General features: G+C 39.1%; 2 protein-coding genes across 8 annotated transcripts in view; one reads left to right on the top strand and one right to left on the bottom strand.

The window, feature by feature from the left end:
- The window catches only part of LOC128673418 (prominin-like protein), a 43,842-nt gene extending 41,130 nt beyond the window's left edge, over positions 1-2,712 (bottom strand). For 2 of the 5 annotated variants that reach the window (XM_053751236.1, XM_053751234.1), the window contains exon 1: positions 2,041-2,711. In XM_053751236.1, the coding sequence (XP_053607211.1) occupies positions 2,041-2,347 (307 nt within the window). In that variant the 5' untranslated portion in view covers positions 2,348-2,711. Of the gene's footprint in view, positions 1-2,040 lie in introns of all 5 variants that reach the window. The other 3 variants (XR_010370019.1, XM_053751235.2, XM_053751238.2) reach the window with 3 other exon arrangements.
- Positions 2,713-3,891: 1,179 nt separating this feature from the next.
- Positions 3,892-16,560, top strand: LOC128673725 (uncharacterized). Of its 3 annotated transcripts, none has more exons than XM_053751771.1 (19): positions 3,892-4,609; positions 5,179-5,320; positions 5,488-5,601; positions 5,996-6,195; positions 7,027-7,212; positions 7,464-7,585; positions 7,912-8,059; positions 8,627-8,781; positions 9,173-9,294; positions 9,453-9,557; positions 9,825-9,984; positions 10,282-10,379; positions 11,312-11,437; positions 12,167-12,371; positions 13,164-13,307; positions 14,368-14,532; positions 15,313-15,434; positions 15,929-16,064; positions 16,396-16,560. In XM_053751771.1, the coding sequence occupies exons 1-19, from the start codon at positions 4,099-4,101 to the stop codon at positions 16,399-16,401; spliced, it is 2,967 nt and encodes a 988-aa protein (XP_053607746.1). In that variant the 5' UTR covers positions 3,892-4,098; the 3' UTR covers positions 16,402-16,560. The 3 variants fall into 3 exon arrangements, with proteins under 3 accessions (XP_053607746.1, XP_053607747.1, XP_053607748.1); XM_053751773.1 differs by having other exon boundaries at positions 4,473-4,613; XM_053751772.1 differs by lacking the exon at positions 13,164-13,307.
- The last annotated feature ends 697 nt before the right edge of the window (positions 16,561-17,257 follow it).

Raw genomic sequence — 17,257 nt, forward strand, 5'->3', positions numbered from 1 at the left:
ATTTCCACCTAGTCCTCGCAGAAGAGGAAAAACAAAAAAGTGCTGACATGATGTCATCCAGGATTATATGCAGGTTCTGTTTGAAGCGGTGGTGGTGTAACGGTTAAGACGCCCGACTGTGGATCGAAAGGTCCCAGGTTCGAATCCTACTCGTGCCACATGAGTTTGTATACCAATCTGACTCACGTATAGTAGTTTTCATCGACCACCCTTGCTTCCGGTGAAGGAAAACATCGTGAGGAAACCTGCAAACTGGTTGATTATTAACTTATGTGTAAATGGAGAAGGCAATGGCAAACCACGTAATGACCACGACCCTCAGCCATGAGGAATACGGCTATGAAGAAGAAGGTTCTGTTTGACAACCAAGGATGCCGAAGAAAGTAGTTTGAGGAAAATATCGAAAACTCTATTCAAAAGCAACCAGAGAACCATTCAGACACACACAAATTGACATTATCTGTTATATTATTATAATTTTTCTCCTCATACATTCGAAAAGTTTAAAACCATCTTCTTAACATCCATTTCATGTTTAAAGAATTTTGTACAGGAAGAACTAATGACAAGTGACTATGGACGAGATTTGGGATCTCAATGTAGGCAATTCATGCAAAATACCAAATTTCAGCTCCACTTTCCCTTCAATCCTCTCTGAAGGCATAGTAGTGTAGTGATTAAGAGTCTGTTTTCCTCATCTGCTGTCTACCACCATTTATACATTCATAGTAAGTAATATCTGGCAATGGCATACATTACAATTGTTTTTGTAGGTAAGGTATAAATTCATAAGACTAGAGGTGACTGCCTTTCTAATGAGACTGTATGGGTCAAGGTTGTAGCGGCTTGTTTATAAAGCCTGACCTCATCAACCGCATTTCATTTCATATGTTACCTATAATGTTCATTTGCAATCCTTACATATTATAAAACAAAGTCCTCTACCATGTCTATCTGTCTGTTCATGATAAACTCAAAAACTACTCCACAGATTTTCATTTGGTCTTCACCAATAGATAGTGTGATTCCTGAGGAAGGTTTGGTAGTATAATTTGTTGTTTTTACCTTAGCGAAGCTGGAACGGGCCACTAGTGATTAACACATTTTTGTAAGATCCAAAACAAGTCTAAGAAAATCATCACAGATATAAAAATTGTAACATATAATTTAACTTTGTGTTTGTATGTAAAGCACTGAACTACCTACCTTATTCAAAGAGGTGGTGGTGTAATGGTTAAGACGGGATCCAGCCTGTGGATCAAAAGATCCCAGGTTCGAATCGTTCTCGTGCCATATGAGTTTGTATACAAATCTGACTCATATATAGTAGTTTTCATCAACCACCACTTGCTTCCGGTGAAGGAAAACATCGTGAGGAAACCTGCACACTGGTTGACTATTATTAACTTGTGTATGAAATGGAGAAGGCAATGGCAAACCACTTCATTAATAATGCCAAGAAAGTTTTTATGTGAGTTTCCAGAATGAGTTCCACATAATGACCACGACCCTCACCCATGAGGAATACAACTATGAAGAAGGACCTACCTATAGTGGGAACAAACTTGTTTCACCAATTAAATATAATTATGAATTGAGTAGAATCAATAGGTCTGTAGAAATTCAAGGGTCCATCTTACCATTTTCAATAATTGTGTAAATAAAGGTATAAATTAATATTAGTAAAATGACTATATAGTCTTGACTATAGAAGTTTAAATGCTGTCTGAACTGCATCTATTGCATCAGCAGCCTGTCTTTGTTGCCCTTGTTACAACAAATCTAGTATTAATTTTTATACTACCACATAATATGTGTCACATTAGAAAAATAGACAACACAACATAATTGGGTAGATGACTGGTATAAGGATTTCCCAAAAATGTTTGTATGGAATCCTCTAAATGGCAATGAAAAAAAGTTGTGAGAGTACTAATGTAATCAATTTTTATTGGTGAAAGTGTTTGGAACTCCCAGCCCAATTGGCAATTGGTAGCCTCCGATCTTGGGCAGATGCTATAAAATGGACAATATACCTACCTTCTGGCAAAAAGTCGTCTTTCTTCACAACCGCATCTAAAACCAACGGCGTGATGTTGTACAGCATGCCCATCCCTTTCGGATCGAATGGTTGGTAAGACGGCAAGACAACTTGGTCCACCGGTGTCGAATTGTCGAAAAAGGATAAATTTGCCTTCTCCAGATATTCCGTTAAATTTGCCACTAGCTCGTCGCTCATATCTTGCAAGTTGTCAGCAGCGCCCGGCGCGCTGCATATCGCCGCCATCACCATGATAGCCGCTGCCATCCGCCCAGCATCAGCTTGAAATCTCATTTTGCCAAACATTACACAACACTTTATTCACAATTATATCTATACAAATCAGTATTACACAGCACGAAAACAGTTTATGTTAGATTCCAAAATAAGGGGAATTTGCAAATTATTAGGTAGGTAGGTATACACACACCCTACCCTGTCCATTTGAGGTCGATATTTCCTTGATGAATCTACGCCACAGAGCACTACGCACTTCTAATTTTATGACATAAATTTTGTTATGTTTCATCTATTTATTGTTTCTTTTATGTCATAATTACCAGTTTGCTTTGTTACGGAAATTTATAAAACAACATCGCGGCGGCAGCCATATCGTCAGCCGTCTCACTACACACTACTAACTTACTCTTACTACAACACAACACACACACAAACAAAACGAACGAACGAAACTGAACGAAACGAACGACTATAGGAGGAGGAAGGGGAGGAAGGTAGAGGTGGGAAAAAGTAAACACAAAACAGTGCTGCCTGTTCAAATATTTACATTACCCTAGACTTGTTGTCATTTTCCATCAAAATCAGATTATTCTAAAATCTCAATTTATTTAGTACTAGCTATTTAGCCGCGGCTTCGCCAGTATTTTCGTCATATTCAAAATAAGGGATTAGGGTAGTTGACTTGTCCATAGCGCAATTAAAATACACACAGCGCCATCTAGTAGTTATTTTTGTTGTAAAGTTTTATTTTATTAAATTAGCTTTTTAGCGCCACTTAAAATACACAACGCCATTTAGTATTTTTATATTTGGCGCCACTTAGAATATAGGTTTTTCGCAGACACCACGAGAACAATAGTTTTTTTCCGGGTTGAAAGGTTCCCTATGTCCTTCTCCATAAACTTCATTAAATATTATGCTAAATTTCAAGAAGATTGGATGAGTTGATAACGTCAGGAGTAAGTCTACTTTTTTAACGGGTTTTACCCGAGCGAAGCCGTGACGAGCATCTAGTGTCTTTATAATTCAAGTCTGCGTTAGGAGGGCGCTGCTTGTAGGTGTGCCGTGTGCCGCTATAATGGTAAATTGCCCAAAGTTGGCAACATACATTTGAAAAGACAGGAGTGTGGGACCATAGACATATACACACTTTGCAATTTTAAAAAATGTTGCATTGCTCCTCGCCAAATCACAGCTGTGTCTTGGCCTGCATTTATTTTGATTAGTGATTAATGCAGTGATTAGGAGAAAGTTCTATTTTTTGCGTGTGGGTAGACTGCGACTAGCTATGTTCCACGCGCCCTCCTTTTACCTTCTTCCTTACTGGCAGCGTGCACGTTAGTGTTGCCGAACTATCGATAATTTTACAATCGATAGTTTCAATCGAAAAGGTCATACTATCGATAGCTATTTTGGAGCAATACTATTGATATAAAGCAATATTATCGATAGTATCAATTGTATCGAACCGTAATGATGATTAAACAATCAAACTATTGATGGTATCGGCAGCATGTGTAATATCACAGAGCAATACTATCGATAGTATCGATGGTTAAATGTCGCAGTCCGGATAGGACCTTGTTATTTAGTAGCTCCACGCGCGGGGTCTTTCTAAATCTCCATAGATATTTTTCTAGAAAAAAGTGATTTGAATATTTTGACAGGATTCTGATATGAAAATAAAATAAGTGTTTAGGTAGTAGGCACCTATACCTATCTATGGATAGGTACTCAAAATCCCTGTGATGCAAAATTAAAAAGTGGGTTCGTAGTGCTTTTTACGAGTGTGTACTTGCAGAACACAATGTACCGCAATGAAAGCTGATACCGACGCGTGGTGGGCGGCCGCGCTGCTCGTGGCCGCCGCTCGCTGGCCCGCCGCCGCCGCCGCCGCTCCCAACCAAGCGCAGGAATACGATTGGTTCGACTGCGACTTCAATGACATAGACAACTTAGACTGCGTTTCTCTGATCACACAGAAAACGAACGAAATAGAAGATGAAATTAATGCCCATCCGCTGGACGATAATTTGACCGATAGTGTTCTTAATTTTAAGCTTGAAGATAACGATTTCTTCTTAATGTTTGTGTTAGCACTTAATTCAAAAGAGCCCCATATACATACTCGCAGAAAACGTTTCCCTTATAAATATTATCCACAATTAAATCGGAAACTTCCCATATACAACACTTCAGAAATATTTCCACCGAGAGATATGACTTTCGTGCCGAGATCTCGCATGATGAATTTCCTGTACAAGTCGGTGGCGCCAAGTATCGTCCAATTCACAGCTCCCATGCCGACCACAGCCGCTATGACACATGGTAGGTAGGTCTGTTATCTATTTAAAGGGAATTAATCAAGTACCTCTTTAGTATGCCAATTTAATATTTGGTAAGCAAAATAAAAATTTGATCTACAATATTGTAATAAAATTCGGGCGGCAATTCTTGTTTCGCAAACAATCATGATAATGCTCAACAATTTAGGTTCGGGGGCTCAGTGCCCCGTAGTGCCCCACGTAGCCCCCCGAAATAAAAGCTTCTGACTACACAAAGCGGAGCGAGCGAATTTGTGTCAATAAAGGCTGTCGTCGTCTCAGATATCGTGCAAGTTTAAGAGTTCTACCGTTGGGAGTCGACCCTGGTTGTGTATATTGACCTAATATAACCCAACAGACCTCATGAAGCTGCTGCTAGACTCTGTTAACCAAATGTCTCTGACCAAGTAATTATTTAGCTTTTCAGAATGATTTAAAATGCAGACCAATTACGATATATGTATGAGTTAAGCGGCTGATCAAAAACATATTCCGCTTTCTGAAATTCAAATTGCGAAACTGACCAATTGCTTAGCTGTTGACTAAACTAATCTAACTATATCTCTTTTTTAGTTTTTTCGGAAGTCTTAAATGTATCACTGTTAAACATGAAAATGAATCCTGTTTTCTTTTGCTGTTTGGCCTCACTTCTCTCCGGACCCGTCGCTTTCATCTTCATACTCCTAACGGTGCCCTTGTTGACGATCTTTTGCTGGTATGTAATAAAACCTAATAATATTATAATACAATTGAGTGCGCACACAACCTGACGTCCACTACCACCACGTCACAGATCACAGAGAAGTGCTGTCTTCTCTTAATAAAATTCCCCCAAAAGGCAGGTAAGTTAATTTGCAAGTTACATTTTTTTCTTTTTTGCAGGATGGCGGCGTGGCGTCGCCGGAGCCTCGCCCGGCGGACCTTCGACTATAAGTGCGATTGTTTCTTCAAGTACTTGTTCGCCTTTCTGTTGTTTGCAGCAATGGGGTTATACCTGTAGGTACTCTTGCTAATAATATGTATTTACACCACCTATTTCACCCCATGTGATTGTTAATGGATTTAATATGTCTTACTAACCATAATTTTAAATCTAGAATTTTAGTGTCTTGACTGTCAAAACCTAAAAAAAAATTAAGATAATGCACAACGCATAAAATACATCTGCGTTCGGAATAAGTATTCGCATGCAGATGCAGATGCGCAAATTTATGTGGATAATTCACAATTGCGTATGTGGTTGCTAATATCTGCAGCATAGCATGCCTGGTATCCTCCTTATGACGCGCCTTACGAAGGCACTTCATAAGGGGGAAGGAGGAAATCATAATTCGATGGGTATAAAACATTCGATCCCCGCCGATAATAACTATGTTATATTATACTTTAGATACGGCGTGTGGGGATTTATTGTGTCAGGGGAGCAACTGGAAACTGGTGTGCAAGACTTGTTTGTAGCCGTGTGTAACTTCACGAGGAGCTTCGCTGCTTATCTTCGCCGCGCAAAGGACGGTATATATGTGACCGGCATACCCGTTTATCAGAAAACGCAATTGAGTGCATTTACATCAGACTATTTTAAACTTCATTGTAAGTTTGTTTTAATATTTCAATCTGGATATAAGTAGATAGATAGTTATACGATGTTATGTTATGTGATTATTAAAATATTATTAAAATCCCAATCCCAACTAATATGGTTATAATTATATTATCTTTATTTATATATATAAAAGAACAAGCGTTTTTTACTAATCAATGCCCAAGCCTAAACCATAGAAGCTATAAACGCGAAATTTGGGCAGTAGCTTTAGGTTATTACGTAGTGCTCAGATAAGAAAGGAATTTTCAAAATTCTACCCCTAAAGGGGTAAAAATTGGGGGTATAGTTTGTATGAAAAATAACAAAAATCTTTGAATCTTTTGGCATAAATGCTATGCAACAAAAATAATACTACCTACCTTACTTCTTTGCGATGTACTTATATCAAGCAAGGCAGCGACTTCCTCCTTAAAACTAGTACTAAAACATAGTAATACTATTTTTGAAAAACCTGGTGGATCCCGCCATCTTGACTTGCCTACAAGATTACTATATGTAATCCTCACCATCTACGAATAAGTACCATTCCCATGAGGTTTACCATCGATCGACAAGCGGCCGGAATACTACGTTTTATGCAATAAAAGCACTGCCTAGATGGCGCTGCGTGTATTTTAAATGCGCTATGGATATTTTATTCAAAATATTCCAATCTCATTTTAATACGGAAAAAAATGTTCTCAACCGAATTCCGAAACCGCGGGTAAACGGCTAGTTGATTAAATAAATAAACATACTTACCTAAAAAATAAATGCTTTTCAGATAGACTATACCTAATTATGCTTTCCATATACCTACTGCTTTTATTATTTTTCAGGGTGGTGGAAATATTATACTGGGTGGAGTATGCCCTTTTTTGATTTCATAATTTATGGCAATCGTCGCGCTGCTATGAAATCTCTGGGCAACATCACGGGAGTACTGGAAGACGTGCAGCTCGACCTGGCATTAATGAAGGAACATACCTCCATGCTCTGGTCTTTGGCTAATGAACTCAATACAGGTTCCACCACCTTCTATGATCTACCTACACATCATATGAGACAAGACATTTAACCATTTGAAACGCTTAATGTTTATTGTCATAATCTCGATTGACAAACATCATTATTAGATACCTTCTATCTCAAAGGGCGTAACTATAGTAGGTCGGTTCATTTTGCAACCTCGATTTCCTTTTAGACGTTCCTTCGTTTACCGTTTCTTTCCCCTGTATTGAATCACGTTCCTTAGATGTCTCGTATATTTGCATAGAACTCCGTAACGTGAAGCGGACACTGCTGCAGTCGCTGACTAGTTGCGACGCCCCCGCTTGCCTCGACCTGCAGCGGATGCACCACTTTCTGGACATCGACACCGAGATTCGGCATGTTCAGGTATAAGCTACAAAGAAGAAGAGGCCGCCCCATAACAAGATGGTCGGACTATTTAGATATGACGGATAAAGTCTGGAGGAGTTACGCAATGGTCAGAGATAGATGACGAAGTAGAGGGGAGGCCTTTAGGAGAACCCAGGGTCACATCCAACCTGTCTGACGTTAACCCTTGACCTTGACGTTAACCCTGAATGCTATTGTTGAAACGAAGTAGGTAGCGCTGCGTTGCATGAACGGGGGTTGATTGTTTTTGGAGTATTATAAATTGTGTTTTATACGTGATGTATTGTTTATGTAGTGATGTAGATTCCAGACGTATGCTGCAGACGGTGCTGGACAATGTGACCGAGCTACGTGACCAGGGTCTGCACGATGACGTCACTGCTGGATTACGCTTCGACTTCTGGGACTTCAAATTAGACGTACCTAAAACACACTACTATAGAAGCGGTCATCAAGTATTAAATGCTCTATGTAAGTGAATGAATATAATTATTATCAGTCAGTATAATACAATGTCGAGCCGAAGGAAACACTGCCGTACCGTCCTTTTCAGAAACCATTTCGGCGTATTTTCGTTCCGCCTACACGAGAACCTTTGGATAGATTTATAACATCGAAATTATCATCTTCTAGTGAGCTATAAGCTTACACCAGAACCTCAAAATTTCAAACCTGTAGGTTATATATTTTCACAGTTAAGCAAAAGTTAAGCAAAGCGAGGTTTCACGATTTCGACACTTAAACTCACTGATCATCAAAATAGAATTGGTACTTCCCGTAAATCTAGAACGCTGAAATTGAAACTTTGGTGTTGATGTAGAAATTCCAGCATATGTGGTACAAAATGTCTTTCATCATGGACGAAATGGAGGATAAGTTTCCTTTTGAAATCTGAAGTGGCTTCTCATTTTAATTTATGGTGTTAACATAGCATATTCGATAGTTATGTTAGCAGTAACACCTATCTACAATATTGCATAGGCACACCTTATTTCGGCCATTGACCCGATACACAATTGACCAGTTATTTATTTACAGACAAGATGAATCAAATGTTCCTGAAAAGGATGTATTGGTGGGCCGAAAGCTTTTACCCAATACTGGAGGTACCAGATAAAATCAGAGCAATATTCATCACCCGCTATCTTCCGTATATCCAGTTCACGGTGGCCCTAATATCTTTTTTTCTAATAGTAAGACTAATTTTATACCTACTTCTGCTTCGAGATTATAAACACTGCATGCATTAAATACTTTGGATAATTTTCTCCATGTGTCAAAAACAATTATATGGAGCTTGTATAATGGGGACAAGTGACGCCGCAAATATTGGGGTCAAAAATACAATAATATATGCGCATGTAGTTGTTTTTATACGTCATAAATCGTCCTTTCATTCAATCAACGCGAATATAAAAATATACAAAGACATTTAATTTCATAAACATAAAGATCAACAATAACTCTTATGTTATATTGCTGCGGAACTCTTCATGGGCGAATCCGACTCGCAATTGGCCGCTTTACTCCTTTTGAAGCTGCGGAACCCTAAGAAAAGTCAATAAGAAGGAAATCGAAATACAGGTCCCTGTGGTGATGATCCTCGGCCTGCCCCATTGTTGCTACGGCTCGCGGCGCAGAGTGTACCGCGGTTTCACGTGGGCCAGTCTGCGCAGCAGTAGTTTTGGTTCGCGGCTCATATACTGGTGAGATATCTATTGTACGTATTTACAGAGTTCATTTTTTGGCAAATACATTAAAATGAATTCAAACTCGTAGGACTAGGAAGCCAACATCCTTTCCATTAAATATTAGCTTTAATTTAACAATTTGTTTTGATAATCAATAATGAGTTAGTTTGCAGGTCCATAGCGGCATCGTTACTGCCATTCTTGGTGTGCGGGCTGGGAGCGGCGGTGTTCTACTTGGCCAGCACGCTGCTCCAGCGCGTCATCTGTGAACCACTCGAGTAAGTTATGTTGGCGCCAAAAGCGCGCACACAAAACGAGCGGTTGATCTCCCGAGACATGATGGCAACTAACACGTCGCAAAGGACACCACAGAACTATATCGTGGTTAGACAGGACATACTTCACTCCGTACTTATGTCGTCAAATGCTCCATATAGTAACTTATATAATCTAAGGTGTATTAAATGCTGCACCCGCTAGCCGCTCCTTCGGTCGAGAGGTCTAGGGTCAAACATTGATCAGTTTTGTCTCCTCCGCGCCCTCAGGAAACCCACTCAAAGTATAATGTTCGATTTTATCTGGGACCGCTTCGTGGACATCGAGAAGTTAATCTTCGGAAGTAAAGCCAACTACAGTTATGGACTCAAGTTCAGCCGCGTCATCGAGCAGTTGAGGACTCCCAAAACGCCACTAGAGATATATAACGTACGTACCGATTATTGATGTAGAAATAGGCAATCACTAGTTTTGATAACTAAGTATCGATGTAATATAATATACAAAGTTGATGAAACTACCTACTCGCACTAGCCTACTGGGTACACTTGAACCAGATTGGAATCATAATTACCTACCAGTGTATTATTATTATGGATGGTATTAATAGAAAACGTATTATATATATTTACAAGTAGGTCATCCGAGTCTGATTTTCCTCAAGGAAAGAAGCGCCTTAAATAATCATAAAAAATACCTAGTTGATCGAGTCCTCTCTGTGCATAGGTGTTTCAAATCTACCGGCAGGCTGGAGAAGAAAAGCATCGGTTTATACACATCAGAAAACGTATAACGTGGACCACTGTTTGGATTGGTAGATTGAGGTAAGAAAGCGTTTGAGTGCGAGTTGAACTCGCGTGAACAGAGTCGTACAAATTTATAGAATTCTTATAGGTTTTCCTGTGATCTACAAGCAACGAACTAGGTATATTTTTTTAACGACTAATGATTAAAGCGCACAGTTGGTTCGCAACACTGTCATGACCACGGCAATATCGTCGACTCATAGTAGAACCCAACAAGTCGCGCAGTTGAAGCGTTTAAGACTGAATGCAGAATTACAATACAACCTCCGATGTGACACCATCGGAGCCTCGTGGTTCCGCGGGCAATACAGGTGCCTAGGTATAATAGAGGAGACTTGGTGGTAGAATACCATAATCTACCAGAAGGTAAAAACGATAAATAACCATAGCTACACAGAATATTTTAAAGATCGCTGTATTGAATTGGTGGTGAGCGGAGAGCTTGCGCTCATAGTTTTACAAGTTGCTAAAATAGCAGCTTATCTTACGAGTAGCTTTAGTCAACGGTTCTCCTTCCAGATCAGAGAGCGCCACCATAAGCGACGAAGGGGTGAGTGGGTATTCTCAGGAGAGCTGATGACAAGGGTGGTATATAGATATTCTAACCACCTTAGTTACAACAAACAAACTTTTGCATTTTTATTAGTTGGGATTAGTAAGAAATTTGCTGTGCATGCTTCTTATTGATTTTTGCATACCCATAGTCGGTGGAACGTGTGGGTCTAGCTTTTTTAACATCAATTTGCATTGTCATGTTTTTTGCAAATAAATGTATCTTTATTTCTTGAAATAGTTTTAAAAGTATTTCATATACTAGAAGTATTATAAAGGTGGTGAGTATGAGTTGGAGTATTACCCTAACACTTCTTACACTTCTTTCTCTTTCAAAAACCACCACTTCAAAATAATTCACTATCGTTCATTTGACAACGTCGAACATAATATTACAGGAAATCACTTGAAGAGATGTCAATTAGACAGGAGCCGCCCACGTCTATGATGGCGCTAAGCGACCTAGCCATGCGCAGCCTGCTGCGGCTTGTGGACATTCGCTTCTCGGACTTGGCTGTTGACAGGTATACCTTATGCCAGATATAGGTATATAGGTTAGGTATATTATAACGATACAGTTTGTAAAATTTTGGAGGATTCTGGATTTATTCGGGTCGGTCGGGGTCCTGTAGCCAACTCTGAATAGCCAACTGGAGAGTCGGTATATGAAGTTGTGCCTGTTAGTGGACCATTCTCAGACTGAGCATTCTCGATTCCGGAATGAGGATCCAGAGAAACGATTTTTCGCTGGCCGCTCGCCGACAGTTGGGTGCGCAATTGCTGGCTAGCCATCAGCGACAAGCTGCTCTGCTATCGCGCTCATAATCCCAAGGTTGGTCCTGTCACTGTCGAGCCGGTTGGCAACCGGACGAGAGGCCTACACAGGATTCCTTGGCGGTCGCCGGCGTGCCCGCGGTCTCCACGTTAGTTTTTCTTCCGCGCAACAGCACTGTGCCTTCTGTTGGGTGCTGACTGGTGCCTCGCACAACTACTACTCTTTGCATCGTTTTCCCTCTTGCCTTTTAAGGTAAACATGAATAAAATGGATTAGAAAGTTGAATAATCGTCAGCGCACTGGAAAGCCTTGTTTAGCTGGATGGTGAACTTGTTTTGTTAAAAAATGCGTTCGAAAACTGTCACTGAAGGCGAATCGGACATGGCGACTTAGCTGCCATACATTGCTGACAAGCAGAGGGAGCTGACAGGAACCACGGCTAAAAATATAAAATGCTCTATTAAAAACCTTTTTTTAGAATACCGTCCACGATGAAGAGTCATATGCAGCAGTTTACCAAAAAATCCCGCGAGATGGCGCTGTTGTCCGAGGCGCTGGAGCGCGCGGCGGACAGGCGCGGCTACGGCGCCGTGCCGGCCGAGCTGCGCGCCGCCGCCGCCGCGCTGCGGGACCTGCGTCTCAACATCGTCCTGCCCATGCTGCAGGAAGCGCGTGTGCTCAATGTGAGAATAACCATAGTTTATTGCACAAAGTACATTATCACGAACTAGCTGTTTACCCACGGTTTCGCCTGCGTAAAATTAATCCGGGAACAGGTTTTTTCAGTACCTATTAAAATGAAATTGGGATAGTTGGAAATGTGGAATAATATATCCATGGAGCAAATATAATACACGAGGCGCCATAAAGTGTTTAGGTATATTGCAAACGTATAAAGCGTATTATTTTGCAGCCCCTAAAATCCATTGTAGGTAGGTACCTACCCTTGAGAAGAAAAGTAATCGGACTGAAATAAATACGAATCTCGTTGAATACAAACATCATTCAGCATATCAAAATACAACTCTGTCGTGTTATATCAGAATACGATGACAGCGGTAACAATCAATACATATAATAAAACAGTAAAAAAATCCTGTACATTGAATAAATTTACATAAACACAAAATTAGGCGATAGAGTCATAGCAAAAGAGTAAAAATTTGAAAAAAAAATTCTGTCCGTTTGTCTGTATATCTGTATGTCTGTCTGTTTGTACACGCTAAACTTCGGAACTACTGGATAGATTTGAATGAAACTTTTGTTATGTAGGCCTAGGCGACATATAGGGTATAAATAATTTTGAAAACTGGATGTATACTGTTGATGTAGAGTCATAATGGTTTTTCAGTTCTGTATGTATAGTTATTTTCATGCTATGGTAACACACACACTCTAACCATCACAACAACTGAGGCAGAAACTGGGGGACTATAATTACTTACCCATATTAAACAATTTTGTTCTCCAACTAGAGCACAGCCAGTAGATTGCAAGTGTCGCTGCGTTTCAACCTCGGTAACACGACGCTGAAGCAAGTGATCGAGGACAACATTAGGGATATGGAGAATATGAAGATCATCGGCAACGACGATCATGAACACAAGGCTGCGAGATTTGTAATTGCTAAATTATATTTTACTAGCTTTTGCCACAGGAACATTTCATTGTTCATGGATCAATTGTTCTCCTTACTCGACTACCTACGTTGCAAATTTTCAAGAAGATTGGTGGAGTAGATAAAGCTTGAAGAGGTAACAAACAAACAAATTAAATATATGCGAACGACGAAATATCTACAAAGAATTAGTTGCCATGATGGATGGAAGCAGCGTCGCATAGGTACGGCCTGCGGCCTGTATTCGGCTCGTCCGTTTCAGCCTCCGAGCTGGCTGGGTGCGGTGCATATGTTCATGTAGGGTTTCACTAAAACCCGAAAGCAATTATAAGGATGATAAGCTTCAAAACTGAAGAAAGAAAGAAAAGAAAGAAAAATAGTTTATTTGGTACATAGTGACAATTAAAACTAAGTTGACAATACAATCCGGAATTAAAACATGCACCAAAGTGGCCCCCACCCAGCATGTGTCGTGGCTGGGCCGTGACGCTGGTTTTCTGCGGGTACCATACTTAAATTAAAAACTAAGTTTAAAACTTATAACTACGTAACTAGATTGTGGCACTACGCAACACTTGTGTTAAACTAAATTAAATTAGAATCAAATCGTAAATATAAAAATATTAATAATGAAGACTGGTTTGAAAAGTACATAGCAGCCAAATGCGACTTCGTCCGACTTTATGCGATTTTTCGCCATTAGTAAGGTAGACTATGTTAATCACAATAAAGCAGCGACCTCAGAATCCGATATCAGCTTTTGGGATGATTTTGGCATTAATGTATTGTTATACGAAGTAAAATGACATGGAAAAATTCAACTCTGTAGGAGTAATAGGTGAAATTGAACTTGCAAGATTAGAATAGGATATGGATATGGATGGACAATGAGCGAGACGAAAACTTGCATCCATTCATCTATACCTACTGCCCATCCTATTGATTGATATTTCCATCTCACTCCATCTGCGGTAATACTTAGAAATAGAGAAGCAGTCGTCCATTTAACAGGTACCTGAGCATTCACGCATGTAGGTACTTATGTATTTATTTGTTCACAGTGGATCCCGATCATGAACATTGCAGACTATTACGTGGACATCACAAGCGATTTCTTATTAGTTTACCGGAAATATTTTGAGAAATTTTTGCCCCAGGACAACCTTTTCATGATACATGAAGCAAAAATTCGATTAACACTATGTGAAAATTTTTATCTTCCAATGGTGAGTAATTGTCATCCCCTATTTATGATACTTGATAGACTGAGAAGTGACAGATACCGGAATCAACTTCAGTTGATTCCGATACTGTCACTTTTCTCAGTTCTACTGTCACTGTCACTTCTCAGTCTCAAGTATCTAGCTGTTTATTTTGAAAGACTACTCCTGTAGTCTTTCAAAATAAACAGCTAGTGCTCTTTCATTGAACAACTCTATTCAACCTTCTCTGAATTTGGTTGAATCATTAGAACACTCAATATTACGTTGTACAAATATGGTAGAATCTAAAACGCCGACGAGTCTCTGCTCAGACAAACCCCAAACTTGACAAATCAGAATCTAGACGTGAAGTATATGACTAGGTATTTAAGTATGTCGCGTATCTTGTAATTCACAAGGGAATCAAAACGTTAACTATATTATTTATTATTATTTATTTACACAATGTTTAAATTCCGTACATCGGTGGCCTTTGTACTCTAATAAGAAGGCTAGGCATACTATCTACATCAATAGGGTAGATGATATATGACAAGTTTTTCTTTTGATGACTATTCAAAATACCCTTAGAAACACCAGTGAACTTTCATTCTAAACGACATATAGAAATGACTCGAATTGTATGTCGAAATATATTCGACATAAAATTATAAAAAAGCTATGTTTATTTATTCGACAGCTACCTTGTTTATTATATGACTTGTTAAAAGTTGTTAACACAATTTGTTTTGTGTGACGGTTGAATTTATTTAGTAGTGTGTAATCACGTGGTATGCGTTTCAGCAAGGTCTTTGGGTCTGCATGGGGCTCTGCTGGCTGATGCTGCTGGTGATGATATGGTCGGGGCGCACGCTGGCGCGCATCTGCCTGCGCACCGACCCCTACCCCGGCGCGGCGGTGCAGCGGTCGGCACAGGCTTCAGCATATCATCATTTAGATATTGTTGTACTACAGAGGGAGGCCTATACCCAGCAGTCACGGAGGGCTGCAGATGATGACGATGGTCTTGTCTGTGTTTAAAATCATGTTATTGGTTGAAAAGCAGTTAATTATAAGTGTGACGTAATATTGCTGATACCGTCACAATTTTCGTCTTCGTGTTAGACGAATATTTGAATAAACCATTGCAAGGGCGTCGACACACAAAGATGAAGAAGCTATTTGGCGAAAACCTAAAAGCACCGAATGTTACTTGTACAACAAGATCAGTATAATCTAGCACCATAAACTTGTTTTTATATCCAGACATCATTTATAATGCTAGGCCTTTTAATGTTACATGTTTATGTATATTGGTTGAATTATGTACTTTAAAAGAATTTTAAATAATGTCATATGTAGGAGATTTATAAATGGTTTCGGAAACTTTAGTTGGTTTCATAATATAATTTTGATGCAGCGCGTACAAAGAAATAAAGCGGTTTGCGGAAAAGAATCGCAAGTTGCGCAGGCGCGGCAAGAGGACGAGTAACCTGTGCAGATTGTGCACGACAGCGTGCGACGACAACGAGCTGCCTCTCTCGAAGCGCAGAAGAGTGAGTCACTAGTCAAATACCCGTATTTGTATGGCTATGGCGTAACAACCTTGTAATGAAAATTAATATAATTTTCTTACTACATACATTATGTGAACACATGTATCTCCGGATTTGATGTGAATAATTCCACAAATTTATTTCACACTTAAAAATAGGAATTTATGAATATATATATATATATAAACAAATATTACATATATAACATCATACACAGATATTTCAGATTTACAAAATAAACACTGGCACTATAAGTAGAAGTTAGTCGATTGTTGTGGTTGTTGTGGACACACCGTACAGTTCATTTATACACAGACATTTTATATTCCAGTGTTAACTGAGCATCAGACAAGAAGATGAAACCCTGGCCTGCCTATGCACTTGTGGAAGCGTCTGCAATTTAAAAGTATTGTGATAATTGTATACAAAAATATGATTTTAATTGTTTTGTATGCTAATGTTGGTGTAGCACAAAATAAAAATTAGTTCAACTGCGTGGCTTGTTTCTTACACAATTTTTTTAATTTACTAAATACAAGATCTGTGAAAACCTCGAGATATACTGTCCACGGAGCACCCGCGAATACTTGTGTCAAACTAGTTGTTGACTTTCTTCCTTTTACTAATGACTGCTATTTAAGTAATCATGATATAAATCTGGGACTGTCATTCTAGATCTATGTATGCTTATTTTATATATGAATTCGTTATATATTTATTCTGAAACCTTTAACACTTTGATCCGTGGCGCTGACACAACGCTCGCTGACACAATGATCCTCAGTTAAAATGTATTTATTTATTTGCTATTTAGGAAGACTCACAGCTAAGTAACAAAAACATACAAATAAGAGTAGGAAACAGAGAGCCAATTGTAAGTCTCCACAGGTAACATAAGAATAAGAAATTGTGAAATCTAAGCAAAAGGACAGTATCACAAGAAAATACATTAGCCAGAAGTTATATATATACTAGAAACTGCATAGTAATTTTAAAGAAGGAAAAGAGTATTAAAAAGAAATAGTAATGAAAATACTAAGTAACCAATTAGCTCCTGTCAAAAAACTACTCTCATCTATCTAGATCATAAAAATAATCATTGGCTAATTCACGCCGTACCTTATTAATACTATCTGTGAATAAATCAAGCTCGAAGACATTGCTGCTTATTTACTAGACATTATCAGCTGCTC

This window comes from Plodia interpunctella, chromosome 11, assembly GCF_027563975.2.
Source record: "Plodia interpunctella isolate USDA-ARS_2022_Savannah chromosome 11, ilPloInte3.2, whole genome shotgun sequence".
Lineage (NCBI taxonomy): Eukaryota > Metazoa > Arthropoda > Insecta > Lepidoptera > Pyralidae > Plodia > Plodia interpunctella.